Consider the following 20,969-nt stretch of genomic DNA (forward strand, 5'->3'; position numbering starts at 1 on the left):
ATAATGATAGGAGGGTCCAAGATTGACAGATACTCAGGCAGTTTCTTTGGAGTTTCTAGTGCAGTCACTGTTGAATTACACTGAGTAGGGTAGGTGCCTTGTTGGCACCTTGTGTAATAGTGTCAAGATCAAGAGCAGTGATACCCGACAAGTTGATCCAAGCTGTACATATTTTGAAAAGGATGCTGATTAAAGAAAGAGTAGAGACCAAGGAATGTCTATGTGCGGTTGAAGGAATGTATGTGACCTTTACACTTTTGTTTATTGATTTACGCTTGTCTGTGTACTTCTGGAGGGCATTTTAAAGTTGGAAGCTTCAGATGTGTTGCTTCACTGAAGCCCTTCCTAACATAGCTGTCATAACTTAACCAGTGTTGTTCATGGGGAGTTTTTCTTAGTGGACTTAGTGGTAAGGATTTGGATTCATGTATCTGATTCCATTTTAAAGAAAAAGAATAAACATTGGTGTCTGTCAGTGAGCATTTACTACTAACCAGCAAATGTTAGTACTTACGGTGATTTTGTTACCTAAACTCTTGGCACCTTAGTTTGGCAATTTAAGTGATGGTTATGTGCATAGTTTTATTGTTTAAATTCTAAGGTGATATTGTTCATTCCATACATGTAATCAGTCATGGGTTCTGATGTGAATACATCTTAGGAGACTTACAAATTAGTTAATTAGGACAGAAGTTAATTGAAAATGTTTTCTTTTTCTTAGATATGCACTTTTCCTGAGAAAGGCGCTATTGATAAGATCATCGACTCAGGCCCTCAGCTCTCTGGGTCACTCGATTACAATGTAGTACACAGTAAGTGCTTAGTAGGCATGGTCCCTGTCAACTCAGAAACTTGTTTGAAACAGTTGAGAAGGAATAACAGTTACTGTACCAGCCCAAATCGAGTCTATTGCCTAAGTCATGTTACTTGAAATGTGATCTCAGGCTTTTATTTTCTGGTGTGGATGTAATTACAGGCCTACATTAATGAATGGTAAGAGATTTGGAGTTCAGAAAGTAAGAAATCAAGATTTAGAAAATCTACTTAGTTTTCTCTTACACTATTTCCTTTTTCTTCATGTAGCATTCAGTTTAAGACATCACAGAAAGCCAGCAGTCAGGCTTGTAGGAAAAAAATGGTATTGTATAGTGTCCCATCTAAAATAAGGTGCTTTTGTTTTTGTAGGTTTGTATAACAAAGGCTTTATTTATCTGGATGTACCCATATCAGATGACAGTTGTATAGCTGGTAAGTCTGGGCTGACATTTAGCACTCTGTTTTGAATGACTACTTGAAGTTAAATGGTATGTATCAGCCTAATACATTTAACACAAATCATTCTATAATCTTAGCTATTCATATTTTTAAAAGAACATTTTTATTTTTACATTTAACCCATTGTGGTTTTATTAAATTTCTTATTTCATTTTTCATGTTATTTTGATATATATACTATATTAAAATAGTAGAACTTCAAGATAAATTTCCTATAATCCCAAATGAGATCACTGTTAAGTTTTAAATTTTGTAGAAGTACTGAACTTATAGTTAGATGTTTGTAATAAGTAGTTTTCTGATATCATTCAGCTATTGTCATTGTTTATGAGTTAAAAAAAATCATACTGAAACAGTGTTTGTGAGAAAGAATAAGCGTTAGATTCTGGAGAATGACTTGATACTGAGAAATAGATGGTAGTTTGGCTGATTCCAGGTCATCAGGTCATCAGGCTGTGGCACGTCTTGATCTTTGAGTTAGCATGTTATGAGATTCATCCCCAACCCAGTAATGCATTGTGGACCATACGCTTGCGTGAATTCTGTTTCAGCTTGGAAAGACAGTTAAAAAGGAAGTGAAACATTAACGTAGTTAATCTAGGCTTGAAGTTGATGATATAGCAAGTGGAATAATAGGTTTAGACTTGAAGCGTGTTAACAAGGAAATGAGTCCTTGGAGACAGAAGTGGTGGTAGTAGTTTCCTCACTGTTGGGAATGTGCAAGATTTATTCGAGTCCCTATTCTTATCTGTAAGCTGATCTGACTTGAGAGTCACTCAGAGGTTAGGTTAGTGGATTGTTGATTTCAGTCTGTTTTAACTGCTGACGATCTGAACACTGACTTACATTAGTGTCTTTTTGTTTTGAGGTTTAATGTAGCCCAGGTTAGCCTCGAACTTGTATGTAGCTGAGGCTGGCTTTGAGTTACTCATCCTCCTGCCTCCGTCTTCTGCATGCAACAACAGCGGACTTTCCAGTAGTTTTTTGGTTCCTTGGAGAGAAGAGAGGAAGGGTGAATGGATGGCTTCTTCGTTGTAGTCACAGTCTGCTGTTTCATTCAGTAGTTGGCAGTTAGCTGGTGCAGACAGATGCTTGCCTTTATAGCTGCTTGTTAGCATGTCACCTTTCTTGTCTGGTCTTTTATTTGAAATAACCCACAAGGGTGAAGTTGGCAGCATGGAGGCCATCAAATTCAGCATGAAACCCTTGCAGGCTATTTCAGAGGAGGCATCCACATGGTCCACAAAGATGTGAGTGCTGTGTGCTGTGGATGGTGGACCAGTCATGTATGGAGGAATGAAAGCTCTTAGAGGGGTGATTGTGGAGGACTCCAATGTTAACACAGTTACTCCGTCTTTAAAGAAATACTGTTTTATTCTCAGGGAATTCCATACAACATATTTGATCATATTCACCTCTCAACTCTTCCCAGATCACCTCCCCATCACCGACTTCTTGCCTGTCTTTTTTTTTTTTTTTTTAAAGAAGATACTGTCTTACAGCAGATGTCTTGGTTCTTTGGCTCTTACAGTCTCTTTTTCTACATGTGTATTTTAATGCTTCAGTGCCTGTATTTGTCTGTAATTCTTTAATAAAGCACTTAAAGAATATATTGAAGAATTATACACACACATACACACACACACACACACACACACACACACACACACACACACACACAATAAAAGTTCATAATAACTTGTCAAATCTGTAGTCTTTCTGGAGCATATTTTCATACTTGATATGAAATAATGCTTCCATTCTCTTTAGATTACCAGTATCTTAAAAACACATAACCCTGGATTCTGACCTATTGCTTAAGAAGCTGGAAATGTTATCATTTATACTAATTTCTACAGAGAAAATATTTTACTGTTTATAACCCTGGACTTTTAAATTATAACCTGTTTTTATGTTCAAGCTATCTGTATATTATTTCTCCTGCAGTTGTACATAAAATATTTTTACATTCAAAAAAGGGACAAATACTATAGAATTATATTACATGAAATATATAGAATATATACATTCGTAGAGACAGAAAGATTAGATGTTATCTCAAGATAGAGAAGAAAGGAATTTAGAGCAATGATTTCCTAACTACAGAATCTCTGTTTTGTGTGATGGAAAACCCCACAAATGGACAGTAGTATCAGAACATAGTATCATGAATGTAATAAATCAATACAATTAATGTAATTAATGAATATCATAAATATAATTATGGAATGAATAATGTGAATGTAATCAACGAATACCACAAATGTAATTCATATCATGAGTGTAATTAATGAATATCATGGGTGTAACTAAAAAATAAATAAATAAATAAATAAATAATAAAATTTAAAAAAAGCTGGACTTTAGTTCATACTTTATGTTAATTTAATATACATTAGAAACTGATTTATATCTCTGTAAAGAGTTGTCTCATCCTGACATTCTAGATATAAGTTATATATTGAAATTCCTAACTGCTTCATACTTGGTATCTCCAAGGAAGGGATAATTATAATATTGTACAACTTGTAGGGCTAAAAGACGAAATGGTATATGTAATGTACTTGGCAGGTGTTAGCACCTAGCAAGCATTCATTCAGGGAATGCTTGAACACAGCAGGACTGTAGGATAAGAAGTAACTTGTAAAAAAGGGACTTGCTAAGATATTTCTAAGAAACCTTTAGTGTTTATTGTGGGGAATAATTCAGTGACCTCTGCACCCCACTTTCTCGTGAGATCGTTTTATTTTGTATATGTAAGTGCATGTGATGCATGTACATGCTGTGGTATTCATGTGGAAGTCACAGCACAACTTTCGGGAGTCTAAATCTTTGCTCTGTCATGTGGGTGATTAGACTTAGGTTGTTGGGCTGGACATCAGACGCCTTCACCCAGTGAGCCATCTTGCCAGTGCTTCCCCAAGGTATTTTAAAGGGAAGCGTACACATGGAAGGGTGTGAACGAACAAAAGCATACTCCTTTACTGTTCACTAGGCCGAGCTTGCTGGTCAGTTAGATAAAAGCGGCGGGCATCTAGGCGAGAGAGATAGCCTGAGTATGACTGAATAGTCTACCATGGCTGCCTGCTGTGCTAAAGAAGTCTGGACCTCTGGCCACTGAGGAGGAGCAGATGTTAGCGACTTCTGCCGACTGCACCATTTCCAAGGAGTATAAACTTTCGAACAGTCTTGTGTTGCTCACTTTCTTGGCCTGTGAGGCTTCAAAAGCAGATATATCACAAACCTTTGTAGGCTCAGTTCTGCTCCCTGTGTTTTCACCAAGTCTAGACTGTCTAGTATTCCCTTCGCCTCAGTAACTCTGAGGGTTCCATGAGAACCCTTTAGACCGCTCTGTGTAGATGGTGTGTGTGGCCTTGACTGGGAACTTTTGAAAGGTTGCTATGTAGTAGATGGAATGCATAAAAGCTGTATTTTGTCTCTGAATGATTTCTCTTTTTGCATAGGCATTTGAGTTCCAATGTTGTTTTATGAAAGCTAATGCTGAGAAAAGTCTGTTTTGTTTATTTCAGTTCCTCCTCTGGAAGGTTTTGTAATGAATCGGGTACAAGGTGATTATTTTGAAACTCTACTCTATAAGATATTTGTCTCAATAGATGAGCACACTAATGTTGCAGAGGTAAGTGTGGCAAAAACATTTTTGAATGTTGATATGCTGATAGTTCTGAGAATGGAATCGTAATTTTCAATTTTGTTTTCTAGCTCGCAAATGTCCTTGAGATAGACTTATCACTGGTGAAGGTATGTTATTTTTTACCTTTTATTTGTAGTGTGATTACTGGCTGGATTTTGCTGTTTGATTTTTATCTTGATACATTACTGATTCCTATTGGCTGCTTGAGGAAATCTGCATGGTAAAGGGATAGTTGCAGAGAGAAAGGGGGAGCTGAGAAGCTCTGAGTTGGTTTTCCACCAGGTGAAACAGAGCATTCACATTAGTGTGCGCAGCAGGAGGCAGCCTGGTCAGTGTCTGTTAAAGCTGCACCTCTAGCCTCTTTAAAAGAGGGTTTAGGGGATGGTGGTCCTGGCCAGACTGCTCTGTAGGTAAGATATGGAAATGCTTGCACATCACCAGAGGCCTGGTCTCTTACAGTGTTTTTTTTTCTACAAATATTCTGATGTCTGTTTTAATGCTGATTTTCCTTAACATTCCTTTCAGAATGCTGTTTCAATGTATTGCCGATTGGGTTTTGCTCATAAGAAGGGACAAGTAATAAACTTGGATCAACTTCATTCATCATGGAAGAATGTTCCATCTGTGAACAGATTAAAGTAATTCATTTATTCCTTTGTATGATACAGATTCCTTTTGAAAATAATTTTCACATGCAGGAAGTTTATTTATGTACCATGCCGTTGAGGTGAATCCTGTGGATAGTGTCTCAGTCATCTTGGTGTGATGGACCTTCTGTATAATCTGATGAAAACCAAGAGCATTTTCTTAGGAGAAAAGTACATCTGATATTTTATAAAATGTATAAGTTAGAAGAACTTGGATTCCCTGAAGCCTGTGCTTGAGTTTTAATTATAATGCTTTCTTTTTCTTTTCTTTTCTTTTCTTTTTTTTTTTTTAAATTTGGTTTTTTGAGACAGAGTTTCTCTGTGTTGTTTTGGTGCCTGTCCTGGATCTCACTCTGTAGACCAGGCTGGCCTCGAACTCACAGAGATCCACCTGACTCTGCCTCCTGAGTGCTGGGATTAAAGGCATGTGCCACCACCGTCTGGCAAGTTTTAGTTATAATGCTTTCTATGTGTGTCCAAAGCAATTTGAGAACTCCTCTGAGTTTCACACTTGTATATTAGCCTATATTCTGGTGTTCGTAGTTGTACTTACAATAAGTAGCTGTTTTCATGTGAGATCGTTTATGTGATTTTTAAAAAGTGAATGTATTCTTCATTAATAGGAGTACTTTAGACCCACAAAAGATGCTCTTATCATGGGATGGCGGGGAAAGCAGGAGTCCTGTGCAAGAAGCTTCTTCGGCCACTGACACTGATACAAATAGTCAAGAAGACCCAGGTTAGCAGCAACTCAGTTTAACTTGTTTGTCTGTAGGTCTGCCAGCTGTCCAGACACTGCCCTACATCTCCTTTTTTAGCTCTGTGTTAGACTTCTTATTTAGTATGCAATCTGAGTCCTTACCAATATTGTGAACACTATGCTAAGTCTTGAAGGTGTGATAAATAAGAATATGGCACTTGCTTTCTAGAAATTAAGTTGAGAGAGAAAGGGGGGGAGCGTAGCCCAAAAAAACAAACAAACAAACAAAAACCCAAGCAATTGTGGTATTTGGGGCTGCAAAAAAAAAAAAAAAAAAAAAACCCCCCCACACACACAAAAACTTCTTTACATTCAGGAAGAGGCTATGGGTTAGAGTGGCTGTGAGTTCACTGGCCAATGAGGGAAGGCCACTTCAGCCCAAGAGAAAGTACAGGCTAAGCCCAGAAGGAGACACACAGGGTTTAAAGTTGAGGGTAGTAGGAACCTGGGGTGTCCTTTCTCCTGTTCTGCCTGTTCCCTGAGACACACACTGAGGAACATAGGCCTGTTGATAGTACTTACTGATCTTGGTGATCATCAAGAATTTTTATTTCTGGTTTTTAAGGAAATTAACTGCTAGTTTGCCTCTCTGTTGCTGTGATAAAATACCCTGATCAAAAGCAATTTGAGGAGGAAAGGGGTTTCTTTCCACTTCTATCAAGAAGGGAAGGCCAGGCAGAAACTCAAGCAGGAATCTGCAGGCAGGAATTGAGAAACCTTGGAGGAACGCTGCTTACCTGTTCAGTCCCCAGGCTCATGTCCAGCTGCCTTTCTTATATTTCCCAGGGCCAACTGCTCCGGGTGGTACCACCCACATCAATCATTAGGCAGGAAAATGCCCCCAGACTTGTCTAATGGAGATGTTTTCTCAATTAAAGTTTCTCCTTCCCCAAAGATTCTGGCTTGTGTCAAGTTGACTAACTAGGACATCAACACAAATTTAAATGACTTTTAAAGTTAAAAAAAAATCACCCTCATCTGATGTTAGTACATGCTTGCAGTCATAGTACTGGGAAGCTGGATGCAGGAGGATTGGAATTCAAGGCCAGTTTGTGCTACATAGTGAGACCCTGACTCAAAGAAACTTAACTGTCTTAAGACTACAATATTGCTTATATTAATTAAGTTTGTTTGGCTATCAGACAAAGCTGAAGTAAAAAACTTATTTCAGATGATAAGCAAACAAAAGGCTTTCATTGACTTGATTTCGTATTCTGACTTTTTCAGCTGACACAGCCAGTATAAGCAGTTTGGGTCTGTCCGCTGGGTATACAAAGCGCATCGCATTCTTATTTGACTCCACCCTCACTGCATTTTTAATGATGGGAAACCTTTCACCGGTAAGTCAAATGCTTGTTTCAATATAACGATGTTTAAAGTAAGGTGAGATGTCAAATCCTTCAGTGCTTTATAAAAATGTCTTTCAGCTCAGAGCTAGTCCTGAAAGCAGCCAGCTGTGTTTTGCATTCCTTCAGACAGTACGAGAGTTTCCAGTGAGGCCTGCTGTTGTAGTTGGAAGAACCAGTTGCCCATGTTGTCCATCTTTTAGTTTAAAGATATTATAAAGCTTAAGTAATGTCAATAGCATGAAAAAGGAAAGCCGGAGCTATAATATTGTGCGTCTTTCGCAGAACTTGAAGAGTCACGCAGTCACCATGTTTGAAGTAGGCAAACTCTCGGATGAGTCTCTGGACAGCTTCCTTATAGAACTGGAGAAGGTCAGTGCACCAGGGCAGCACACCTGGAGCTTTCCTGTTGCATGCAGGGGCAGCTCTGCTGATCGGCCCCTGGTCATGAGTCTGGAATATTCCTGCTCTTCCTGTCACTACCCCATCTTATCCTGTGGTGCTCACTAGACTTCAACACAGTGAAGGACTGAATGAGTTCTGGGATTTGTAAGGAGGCAGGACTAACTCTTAATATGAGATGGTGTGTTGAGAAATGAGTATAGACATCTTAATATGTGTAATATCTTTAATTTTTTTCTAACCTTTTATTTTTTTAATTTGGTGTGACTGAGGTAAGATCTGAGGCACTCTTACTAAAGTTTTTGTTCCTGTTGTTTTGAGTCTGGAACGTGTCCCTGAGTATGGTATTATGTGTGCTGTCACTGCCTCTGTTAGCATCTTGGAGACATCAGCTGTATTTGCTTGTTATTGACCCCCTTTTCCCCGGGAGCAAGCCCAGTCTCACGTGCTCTTTGTTGGTGCTTCTTTTCACTGGATGTTTGAGTCTGTCCTATTTTCTTTGCATGCTGTGTTATCAGATCTGTTCCTTGGCTAACAGTTTTGGTAGGTTTTTGTGATTTATTTTTTGTATATTAAATGTTCTATTTAGAGAATTTGTAGTGATTTTATAATTTCTTTATGTCATAAATAGTTTTTTACTATTATAGGATTTTTGCATTCATTACTGTAAAAAATATGAAATAATACTTACCAGTTAGTTTCATGTTTTCAATCCTTTATTCCTTATTCTCCCAGATGTATTGCTAGTTATTGTTTTATTGTCTTACTGTATTTTACATTCTGATCTTTTGATTACTTCTGTATGTTTTTTAGATGAAGCAGAACTGGCTTTAGAACTTTTCCTCTTTGAATCATACAAAAACTTATAAAATGTGACAAAGAGCTTATAAAATGTGCTATTTAGCAGTTGATTCAGTTGTTAAAATTGTTATACCTGGCATCCTTTCCATCATCTTCATAGATGTACTACATTAGGAACTATCTTAGTTAGGGTTGTATTGCTGTGAAGAGACACCTTGACCATGGCAACTCTTGTAAAGGAAAACATTTCATTGAGGGGCTGGCTTACATTTCAGAGGTTCAGTCCCTTATCATCATGGCAGGGAGCATGGCGGTGTGCATGAAGAGGTGGTGCTGGAGGAGTAGATGAGAGTCCTACATTTTGCAGACAACAGGCAGTCGACTGAGACACTGGACGGTGTCCTGAGCATAGAAAACCTCAAAGCCCGTCCCCACACTTCCTCCAACAAGGCCACACCTCCTAATAGTGCCACTCCTTTTGAGCTTATGGGGGCAAATTACATTCAAACTACCACAGGAACTAATTCAAAATTGGTCAAGGTGATTTGTTTCAGTATTTCCTGGGCAAGTTTTTGAATTACTTTTTGGTTGTTGTTTGGGGGTTTTGTTTTGTTTTTATAGTATCTTTATACATATGTTACATGATTTTAGTAGATGGCATGAGAGTGGTATTTTAAAAAATATTCTGTTTCTTCTTGGTTTAGGTTCAGAGCACTGGAGAAGGAGAAGCACAGAGATACTTTGATCACGCGCTTACTCTGAGGAACACCATCCTCTTTCTGCGTCACAATAAAGATCTGGTTGCTCAGACTTCGCAGTCCGACCAGCCCACCTACGGTAGGAAAATCCACTTGATTGTGAAGCCCGACTGTGAACATCTTTCCCAGACTTGAAGCAGACCACGCTCCTCATTTCATCAGCGTGCTTTCAGACATTTTGTAGCTAGCAGATGGGATCTATAGCTAGAAGCTCACTCTCTGAATGTCCTTGTCACGGTCACTTACCTCCCTTGGCTTTCTTCTTCTCTTTTCCTGTATTGCTGACAGTCATTGTATTTAAATCTGCTTAGACTTAGTGTTCCTTCAGGAAGCTGCTGGACTTCCATTTCAGTAGATGGCCAACACAAACAGACTCAGCGTGGTGGCGTTGTTTGGAGTTCCTCATCACAATGCTTAGTCTGGACAGTCTTCTTTTTTCCCCTTACAGATCGTTTATGGTTTTCAGGGTTGCATTTGATGGGCTTTCTGTGTGTGTGAACTTGTGTTTCTCAGTGTCTGTATGTTTCTTGTGCCTCTCTTCTTTTTGTTTACTTGTTTCGTCCTATTCCAGTTTGTTTTTAATCTTATTTTAGTATTGTTTTAAGATGCCTGTTTGCACACTAATGAGAGAGGAAAAAGAAAGGGTGTAGGTTTGGGTGGGTAGGGAGTTGGAGGGCAGACTGTAATCAGAACATACTATATGAAAAAAATCTATTTAAAAAAAAAAAAAAGCATCTTTCCAGTATCATCAGTATAGGTTAGACATAAAATCCACTATTTGTAATTTGGTAGCCTAGTACTTCGGAAAGATTTGGAAACTACATTTATAGATGAGCAATCATAGTTATAAAAATCTTAGAAAGCTCTCCAGTTGCTATGAGCTTTGGGTTTATAGTTCCCTGCCCTAATGTACATTAAGTGCATTTCATAGTTGGTATTGATAACGTTGACTTTTGCCTGAAGGTTAGGAAACCCCTCACCCCTTTGTGTTTTGGAAAATGGCTTACTTAAGGACCATCCTTTTCCCACACAACTTACGTGAGATTTCTGTGTTCCACCCCTGTTCATGTCTGACAAGGCCAAGACAGATCCCCTGGGTTCTCTTTCTTTGCCTCATAAGAAATTGACTGAATTGCCTCCCATCTGATCAGTCAGAACAAGATGTTTGTTGGTCAAACTGTAGTAGGCAGTTTGTAGTAGGCAAAATTCTTTGCCAATTCCAGGCTCCCAGAGTTCACACTGACTCACACCTACAGTACCACATTCTCTGGTCTGCAGTTCTGTACATGCTCATCTCTTCACACCACTTCTTAGCTGGTTTGTTTCTGCCCTGTATGTCCACTCTGTAAAGACCTTAGGTCACTGCTACATTAGTCTCTATTACAACTGTGCCCCCTGCCCTGCAATCCTTTTCAGCAAAGTCTTTCCTAAAGACTAAAGTTTTTCTGGGATTTTTTTCAGTAGTGTCTTTTGTAGAGTTTCTCACGGTACAATGTAAATCTCTTTGGCCTTTGTAACAGTATCTTTTCCTTTCTTTCCCTTTCCCAAGCCATCTGCTGACTTGGGTCATTTTACTTCAGGCTGCAGCCTCTGCTCCAGCAGTGTCACTTGGTAGAGGGCATTTCTGCTGACCCTGCACTCTAGCCTTTGTATCTGCCTGGTGTAGACCAGGCACTGTCCCCCATAACCGTACATCTGTCCTTCCACTAGACCACGGACCTTAGGCTCTTTAGAATAGGATTCTACTGAAAAGCAGCAAGAATAGGAATAATCTTTTGGCACGAAATTTAGGAATAAGTTGTTTATCATGACCTTGGCATGCCATTCAGAGCTTATTAGAAATACAGCTGTTGTGTTAAAGCAACTTTTACTGTGTCTGGGTCCAGCCCACTGGCTGATGGATAATGTTGATAGCCTTCACAGTGCTTTCTTTCCGCTTCAAGGACAGATCCAGGCTAGGAAATGCTAGACCAAGTGATGCTCGTTTTCTAGAGGATTTGGAGTCTGGACTCATATGCTGTTCATCTGCCTCTTGCTGATGATATTAATTTGCTCACCCAGTTGATGTGTCACCGATTTCTTCATGATGAGGCTATTTTTTTCTCCTCAACTAAAAGGAAATCTATGGGAGATACTTGAAGACCTTGCAAGCATACTGCTTCTCTTCTGTCTCCCTGAGATTCAGCATTAGCAGTGACTCTTTCTCCACTATAGTGGTTGCAAGTTAGTCATGTTCCCTACTCTAGCATCACCTCTGTATCTAACAGTTCTCTCAGTGATTTGTCGTCATTACTGTCTTGGTTATTTCTGTCCTTACTTCTCATTTTACCTTCAAACTGGTTTTTGTTTCCTTGTGATATAACTCCATTCTCCCCCCCCCCCCCATAATACCTTACTGTGTAACAAAACAGTACAACCTGATGTTACTCTGTACTTATTAAGCAGTCTCCTAGGAACCGGCTTTTTTTGCGTGGGGTGGGGGGCACAGGCTGCACAGACACACTCGTGTGTGAGAGCCCAGGGTCCTGGTGCTAGCTATGCTTGGGGCATCTTGGTCCTCTCAGTAGTCTGTACACTTCTTTAGATGCATTCTTAACTGAAGAGGCAAGTGGTTCACTGATTCTCTGAAGTTAGTTCCAGTCTGAAGTATGTCCTTTAAAGAGCAATAGGATTTTTTTAAGTGTGTGTGTGTGTGTGTGTGTGTGTGTGTGTGTGTGTAAGAGAGATAGAGATAGATAGATAGATTGTGGGCTTGAATGTGTTGATCATACACATGGAGGCCAGAGGACAGATTTTCAGGAGTCATTTCTGTCCTTTGGTGGGCTCTGGGGCTCAGACTCGGGTAGTCAGGCTTATGCAACAGGTAGTGTGTTGCTGGGTCCTCCCTCGGGAGAGAGCGTGAGAAGGTGTGGAGTCAACAGCACAGACCCCAGGAGTCAGGTAAAAGGCAAACAGCAGACTCATTTTTTTTTTTAGCAATGGGGAGATCCTTATATACCCTCCTCACAGCACCCAAGCTGTGTCTTGATCTGGTGACATTGCGTGGTCTCCCCTCATTGGGTAGGCATGATCAGGACCTCTGACAGCTCCTGTTGCTAGGCCCTCAGGCAGACTCCAGATTGGCTCATCTAGGCCTTCTCTTCCTACAGTACTGTTGATTATCTGCATAGCTATCTCTCCAGCCCAGAGAGCAATAGGATGTTCTGTTTTCCAGAGACTAAGGGCAGTGGTTGTTTAAGATGCATATTGAGTCCCTATCTTATGGACCACCAATTTAGGGCACAAATTTCTAACTGAGGAATGCTTAACTTTATGCTAGAATCAGATCTGGGCTGTAATTTTCTCTAGTTCAGTGGCTCTCAACCTTCCTAATGCTACAACCCTTCAATAGAGTTTCTCTTGTTGTGGTGACCCTCAGCCATAAAATCATTTTCATTGCTACTTCAGAACTGTAGTTTTGCTGCTGTTAATGAATGGCAATGTAAATATCTGTGTTTTCTGATGGTCTTAGGCAACCCCATGAAAGGGTCATTCAGCCCCCAAAGAGGTTGAGACCCACAGATTGAGAACCACTGCTCTAAAGATTGCAGTTGGGGGGAGAGAAGGACACAGCTTTCCTTGGCACTTTGGCTCTCAGAATTTACTGCAGAGTGCTTGGGATGGGAATGGAATGAACAGTATGGTTCCTTAAAGAGAATCTAAAGAAGTTCCACTAGAAGACAACTGTCTTTCTAGACCAAAAACTTCAGCTTTAAATCTTAAAAATGTCTTTGTGGTCTTGTTAGGAATTTGGTACTTTGTAGTAGTTATTGTACCTTTAAAAATAGTAAGTCTTGATACAGCATCCTTGAGGCCTGTGTAAGTCTGCACCGGGTCTTCTGTGTATGTATTATGGCTTCCAGTTTAGTGTTTTTATGGGATTCCTGGGTGTGCAAATGAGTGGGTCTCTGATTCTTGTGCCTTTTCTTGGGCTCTTTTTGTTCTTTTTGTCTTGTTCAATTCCAATGTGATAGTTTTTGTTTTATTGTATTTTATTATTATCTCTTAGAAGCCCATTCTTTTCAAGAGACAGAAAGGGAGTGAGTCAGGATGGGAGGGGAGTTGGGGAGAAACTGGGAGGAACAGAAGGAGTGGAAACTAATATTATGTGAGGAAAGACTATTTTCAATAAAAGGAAAAAATAAGTCTTAAGGCAGCGATCACCAGTTTATCTTCAACATTTTTGTTTCACATGGTTAAGCCTTTCTTCCTTGTGTGCTTAATTGTGACTTAGGTTTTCCCCTGGATCTCTTGCGTTGTGAAAGCCTTCTTGGTTTGGACCCAGCAACCTGCAGCAGAGTTCTAAACAAAAATTACACACTCCTCGTCTCCATGGCACCTCTTACCAATGAAATCCGGCCAGTCAGCAGCTGTACCCCTCAGGTAATAACTCACTTGGGGGATACAGATGGAAATGTGGTTATTTCATTAAGGAAACAGGTCAGTTTTCTATTGCCAGATGCTGCTGTCACATTCAGGTTGTGAAGTGTAATTGGTATATTTAGCTTGTGCATCATTAAGTGACTCGTGACACATTAGATTAAAAGTTATTCATGTGAAGTATTTTAAGAGAACATTTTGAATGCTCCAGAAAGCAAGCTTGGATGAATTTATTTAGGAAAATATCAGCTATTTCAGGAAAGTAGAGTTGTGATGCTAAATTAGCTGAGAAGAAAAGATGGACTTTGTAAGCTAGAGCTTCGTAGTCAACCGCAGACCTTGTCAGAATGACTGTTGGTCTTTGAAGAGTAAGTGAGATATGTGTCTTTATATACTCAGCAAGGAAGATGTACTTGTGACATTTTCAGAGAGTGGAGGTCATACTACTGTGCAGTGGTCTATCCTGCCTTGATTCTTGAATGTGCCTTGCTTGGTGTTAGAGGAGAGAGGAGGGGATTTTGGTACCAGATTTGTTTTTGCTGTCCGTGTGCCCTAGTTGACTCAGATCTCTCGGCCCCATGACAAAGTTTCGGTCTTGTGTTAACAGCAGTGGTCCTAGATTTGCTTTTAACTAAGCTTTTGTGTAATTCTTTACACCCCCTGCTGTTTAACTCAGTGTATTCTCACAGTAGAAATCTATGAACTCTCTGCACCATGGGAAAATGGATGGCGGTGACATCATCCTTCTTTTGAAAAATAACATGAGGCCGGGCGGTGGTGGCGCACGCCTTTAATCCCAGCACTCGGGAGGCAGAGCCAGGCGGATCTCTGTGAGTTCGAGGCCAGTCTGGGCTACCAAGTGAGTTCCAGGAGAGGCGCAAAGCTACACAGAGAAACCCTGTCTCGAAAAACCAAAAAAAAAAAAAAAAAAAAAAAGAAAAATAACATGATTGATAATAATAACTACTACTGTAATGTGGAGCTTATTTGCCAGGCACTATTTTAAGCAACTGTACAACATCTTCATGTGGTAGCTATTTTCTTGTTTTTCTGTAGATGGAGCAAATGAGGCACAGAGTAAGGAACTTTGTTAAGGTAATATGGCTGGAGGGATAGAGCCTAAACTCAGACCGAGGCAGGCCACTCACTCCACAGTTGAGTCTCTTAACAGTGTAGTGATATGATGTGTCCTCTTAATACCAGTATGAAGAGAAAACTATTTTACTGGGTTAATTAATTAATCTTCATAAGGATAAGAACAATTAAAATATGTATGAAGCATTTGCTACTTAGAAGATTATACTTGGTCATTTGTGAAATTTGACTCTTTGGATAAGTATTATAGCTTTATCTTACCTATTTTTATGGCTGTAGCATATTGGACCAGCTATCCCAGAAGTGAGTTCTGTCTGGTTTAAATTGTATATTTACCATGTCACGGGGCAAGGACCACCATCTCTCTTGCTGTCCAAAGGTACAAGACTCCGGAAACTGCCAGATATATTCCAGGTATGTGTGTGGGATGTGCTCCTCCTTTGTTCCATTCTGTTCAGGATTGAACCCAGGGCCTCCTGCATGCTGGGCAAGCACTATGAGCTGTTTAAGGGAAAACAGAAAGTACTTGGCAGTAGTAGGTCACTTTCTTAATTTTTCCCTTCTCTAGAGTGCCATTTCATGTGTTATTTGTCTTTCCAATAGGGTTATGATCGGTTACTTATAACCTCTTGGGGCCATGATCCCGGGGTAGTTCCTACGTCAAACGTGCTCACGATGCTGAATGATGCTTTAACACATTCTGCAGTGCTAATTCAGGTATGTTTTGTCTCGTTTGCAGCAAAGTAAATTTAGGTTTCTTATCACTTGTATCACACCATCCACATGCAATTGAATTGTAGTCAGATGACATTTACTTCAAAGTTGAGTTATAAGAACTCGGGTCTGCCGGACCGTTTTTGTGGGAGTGGTAGAACAAAGTGGACGGTGAATTTGGACCACACTTTAATTGAAGTCTCACTGTTAACTGTGCAAGTCTTTTGTTTTTTTAAATAACTTTGTTGATCTGTAATTCACGTGGTATAAGTAAGCAGTTTAAATTGTACAATTTAGTGGTTTTTAGTTTCTTTACAGATTTGTGTAGCTGTCAACAACTCAACTTTAGAATATTTTTGTCTGCTCAGGAGTGAACCGTATTCTGTTCATCTGTTTTCCCTCTAACCCCCTTCCCCCATTCTTTCTAAACCTAAATAACATACTGTCTCTACATTTGCATAGCTTAGTCTGGACATTTTATGTCTATGGCCTATGATGTGCTGGATTTTGGACATGTTGGGGATCAGGCAATCGAAAATATTCTGAAATTCAACTGAGAGGCTGCAGGAGAGATGACTGAAGTGTCAGCCTCAGCAGATAGGTGGTAGCTGAATTCCTGAGAAAATGAAGTTAGTCAGGGGAACTATGTGGTAGGGAAAATGATAGGAGGTGACAAACAGTCAGATGTGCTGGACCTGGACTTAAGTGAGACTGTCCAAATTCACGTCATGGTTCCACTAATGATTGATTGCTGTCTCAGACAAGGTAAATGACCTCTCTGAGTTCCAGTGGCTCTAGCTGGTCTCCTGGAGATAATAGGAACCCCTGTCTTTCTCAGGGTGTTGAAGAAATTGGCTGAGATGAGACTTGTCATAAAGTGCTTTGCACTGAGCCTGACTGGGGCAGGTGTGAGGGTGTCGTGTGTGGTGGTGGTGATAGGTGAGGCAGCTGTGGGCATTGCTTCCTCTCTTGTGACTGTTGTGAGTGTCCACTCACTTCTGTAAAGTGAGGGTGATTGCCAAGGTCCATTCTGCACGTAATAGTTAGTAAGTCAGGGCAAATCATAGGGATTGTGTTGTTGTTGTTTCGGTATCATAAATATGAATAGGAAAAGATGGGTTTATTAGTGACTCTCCTCTTTGCTGCAACAAAGTATCTGGCCAAAGCAACCTGAAGAGGTTTGTTGTGGCTCACAGTGTGAAGGGAAGTCCATGGCGGAGGGGGAGATGGGATAGCAGAGTAGGAGGCTGACACTGCATGAGTGAGAGGTGAGTGCTTGTTTGCATGGGCTGTGGCTTCCCACCTCTGACCCTCCGGGGCTCTGTGCTTCCTCACATCCTGTCAACGGTCACTGCAGGGAAGTCAGCAGATGACACCTGCTGGGAAAGTGTCTGGTCACAGATTTGTTCTTGCTAGAAAAGAGCACCTCTTTTATGGAGAAGTTTCCCTTGTTAGAATTTGAGAAATACTACAATTAAGATTTTTAATAAAACTACAATTTTATTTACAACTTTCTAGTTTTGGATTAAATCATAAATATCTGTGGAGTAGATGAGACATCTGTCAGGAACACATTATGAACTGTTTAAATGAGTGTGATTTCATACTTGGTGTGATTGCATATTGAGTGTGATTTCTTGGCTCTATCAACCATACCTCCTTCCTCTCCGTAGACTTTCTCCCGCCCACTCCCTTTCCTTCACTCTCTTCCTTTGTGTGTCATTTTGAGGCAGGGTCTCATATAGCCCAGGCTGGCCTTGAACCTGATGTGAGCCTCTTTTCTCTGCCTCCCAAATGCTGGGATTCCAGGTGTATGCACCTATTTTAGTTTGCTTTTCTGTTACTGTGATAAAACACACTGACCAAAAGCAGCTTGGGGGAGGTGGGGTTTATTTGGGTTCCACTTTAGGTCACAGTCTGAGGAAAATGAGGGCAAGAACAAAAGCAGGAACCCTAGAGGAACCCTGAGTACTGACTTGCTCACTGTCTTATGCTCAGCAAGTTTTCTTACACAGCCCAGCCACCCACAGTGGGCTGGCCTGCCTACATCAATTAGTGGTCAGTAGAATGCCCCAGTCTGCTGGAGGCTATCCCTCACTTGAGCTTTCCTTTTCCTCGGTGACTTTATGTTGTGTCATTGATAATAAAAATTAACCAACACAACACCTCACCCAACTACATCAGTATTTCTTGAGTTTAAGTAACAGGTCTCCTTTAAGGGTATATAAAAATGTATATATCCTCAATATTTACTTCAGTTCTTCATTATAATAATGCTGGATATATGTTAACATAAAAATTAAATTAGCCGGGCGGTGGTGTCGCACGCCTTTAATCCCAGCACTCGGGAGGCAGAGCCAGGCGGATCTCTGTGAGTTCGAGGCCAGCCTGGGCTACCAAGTGAGTTCCAGGACAGGCGCAAAGCTACACAGAGAAACCCTGTCTCGAAAAACCAAAAGAAAAAAAAAAAAAAAAATTAAATTATTCATGTTTATTGTCTTATACCACTGTAAACTCTGGGAACTAAAGACAGAATTTTCAAACAAATTTAAATGATTAATTGAATGTGGTAGTTGAATAATTTGTAATGTGAGAGAATGAGTTTTTTAAATAATATTTTTATTCTTTGAGAATCTCATACAATATTTCTGAGCATATTCATCTCCTCTTGCACCTCTTCCTAGATCCACCCCACCTCCCTACTCACCCATCTTCATATTCATTCTCTCTCTTCCTCTTCCTCTCTTCCTCTTCCTCTCCAACCCTCTGAGGTCATCTTGTGTTGCCCAACTACTCCCAGCTGTGCAGCCTGCTCTGGAGTGTGGTCAGTACACCAGTGTCACACCATTAAGTGCTCTCTCTCCCTTGGCAGTTATTAAATGCCAATAGCCCTTCCCCCAGGGGTGGGACTTTATGCCCATTTACCTTCCTTCATGCTAGGATTTTTGTCTTCCTTGAGTTTGATTAGGTCTCTTACATGCTGTCACCATTGCTGTGACTTCCTGTGTGCAGCTGCCCTGCTGTGTAAGGAAAGCACTGTTTGCCTGAAGTCATCCAACCCCCTTTTCACATAGATCGCTGAACCTTGAAGGGAGGGCTGTAATATGTATGTCCCATTTAGAGCTGAGCAATCTAAAGTTTTTATTCTCTCACTTTGGCCAGTCTAGACTCTCCATGTTGATTGCCATCTACTGCAAGAAGTTGTTTCTCTGATGAGGGTTGGGAGATGCATTGATCTGTCTATAGGTATTGCATTGTTATTAGGAGTTGTTTTAGTACTAATAATCATTTAGCAGAATAATAGTTCATGCCTAGGGTCTATGACCTTCCTGTTCTCTTAGCCATATTAACAGTGCCGAGAGATTCCATTTCATGAAGCAGGCCTTAAATCCAGTCAGAAAATGGTTGGTTGCTTCCTAACATTTGTGACAGACACTGTTACACCAGTGGGCACAAGTTGCCAGGCAGCTCATTACTGTAGCTCACAGGATTCACATCTGGGTGAGGAGGTTTTGGTGTGTAGCACTTTCAGCACTTTGAAAGGTAGCCGTAGAGCTGAAGCTTCTAGGTCTGTACCCACTTGCTTTCTCAATGTTCTGTGGTTCAAGTAAGTGGTGTCTTCAGCAGTGGGGTCTCACTGTCTGTTTCTGGAGGGTAACCAAGAGCATTGGCAGTAGCTTGTTAAGTTTGGGGGTCTTTGGGATGCCACTAGCCAACAACTTAGAAAGAAGTAACTTATCTTGGTTCTGGAGATGGGGGGACAAACAGGACACCAACAGAGGAAATGAGTTTTAAATGTTTTAAGTCAATGATGTGTTCACACAGTTCAGAGATAAAGCTGTTAAGAGATGCACAGGGGAATGTCTCTTTCCTTTTCATCCTCTCTACCTAGTTGCCAATCTTGGTCTCTCAACTAAGATGATCTAGTTTAGCTTCAGCTCTATCCTGTCTGCAGAGGCAAGCTAGATGACCCTGGGCTTCTTTTCTTGTTGATTATAGATCCAGTTGAGATTTTAGAGAGTTCTTTCCTTTCTGCAGCTGAACTGAAAATACATACCATAATTTATCAACCAATCCTCTGTTATGGGGCGTTTTGGTTGATTCTGGTGTATGGAATTATTAGCAGGTATCTTTGAAAGCATATCCTTCCCTTGCAGGAGTTTGAGTTTTGTATCCCAGTTAGTTTCTGCCTTTCCTTTTCTCTCAGAACTACGGCTGGGCTGTGAGCATGTGCACTTCAATCCTTACTTGGCTCAGGCCTGTCTGGTTTGCCTGTTATAATAGTTAGTCAGCCACCTTCTTTCTTTCTCTTTTCATATGTTCAGCTTGAAAAATATTGTCCAAGAAGTTAATAAACAGATAAGATTCCTTGCTGGGAAAAACCTACAGAATTATCAAAGGAATTTTGATGGAATATCATTGTCGAATGTGCCATGTTGTAGCACAATTTTATTTATTGTCTTCAGTTATTGGAAATGTTGATTTCTCATGCTCCTTTCCACTTGCGTTTCTTTCTGTTTGTAGGGACATGGTTTGCATGGGGTAGGAGAGATTGTCCATATACCGTTTCCATTTGATGAAGCAGAGCTGCAAGGAGGTACCTTTTGAATTCTATCCATTTGACTTTATCATTATCCCTGTCAGTCATTGGTGGAAAATGACAGGAAGTGAGTTCTTAAAAATTTAAATTCTCTGTTTTTACCCTTTGCTGTTAAAAGAGTTGGCAGAAGGGAGTTTTAGTTATGTGACTTTCTGCCAGTGAACTGTTAGACAGCCAGGTAGACCGTTGAAAGAGTGCCGGTGTGTGTGCCTTAGAGACGGAGAGAGTAAGTAAGTGTGCTTTTCTAGATGGAAGAGTTTCTGTATGTGGAGCCTCTCAGTCCTTTCCTTTTATTGTTGGTTTATTTGAAGATTGGGAGAGAAGACAAGGCACCAGGAACAATTATGCTTAGAGAGTATAACCCACATTCTCTTTCAGAGTACTCAAGACAAAGTTTGTGATGTGTGCACTTGGTTCCTCGTGCGTGTGTGTGTGTGTGTGTGTGTGTGTGTGTGTGTGTACGTGCAGATGGCATTGTCCTCTAGTCCTCCATTTCTTCT

The 20,969-nt window shown here is 40.4% G+C and overlaps 1 protein-coding gene across 1 annotated transcript in view; it reads left to right on the forward strand.

The window, feature by feature from the left end:
- Fam91a1 (family with sequence similarity 91 member A1) overlaps positions 1-20,969 on the forward strand; it is a 43,610-nt gene that overhangs the window by 10,365 nt on the left and 12,276 nt on the right. The window contains exons 7-19 of the mRNA XM_052747859.1: positions 722-812; positions 1,186-1,248; positions 4,806-4,912; positions 4,996-5,034; positions 5,453-5,565; positions 6,198-6,313; positions 7,562-7,674; positions 7,966-8,052; positions 9,588-9,720; positions 13,915-14,063; positions 15,435-15,569; positions 15,759-15,872; positions 20,394-20,466. Coding sequence (XP_052603819.1) covers positions 722-812; positions 1,186-1,248; positions 4,806-4,912; positions 4,996-5,034; positions 5,453-5,565; positions 6,198-6,313; positions 7,562-7,674; positions 7,966-8,052; positions 9,588-9,720; positions 13,915-14,063; positions 15,435-15,569; positions 15,759-15,872; positions 20,394-20,466 — 1,333 coding nt within the window. The remainder of the gene's footprint in view (positions 1-721; positions 813-1,185; positions 1,249-4,805; positions 4,913-4,995; positions 5,035-5,452; positions 5,566-6,197; positions 6,314-7,561; positions 7,675-7,965; positions 8,053-9,587; positions 9,721-13,914; positions 14,064-15,434; positions 15,570-15,758; positions 15,873-20,393; positions 20,467-20,969) is intronic.

Source organism: Peromyscus californicus, unplaced genomic scaffold (assembly GCF_007827085.1).
Source record: "Peromyscus californicus insignis strain IS unplaced genomic scaffold, ASM782708v3 Scaffold_20__1_contigs__length_68692818, whole genome shotgun sequence".
Taxonomy (NCBI): Eukaryota; Metazoa; Chordata; class Mammalia; order Rodentia; family Cricetidae; genus Peromyscus; species Peromyscus californicus.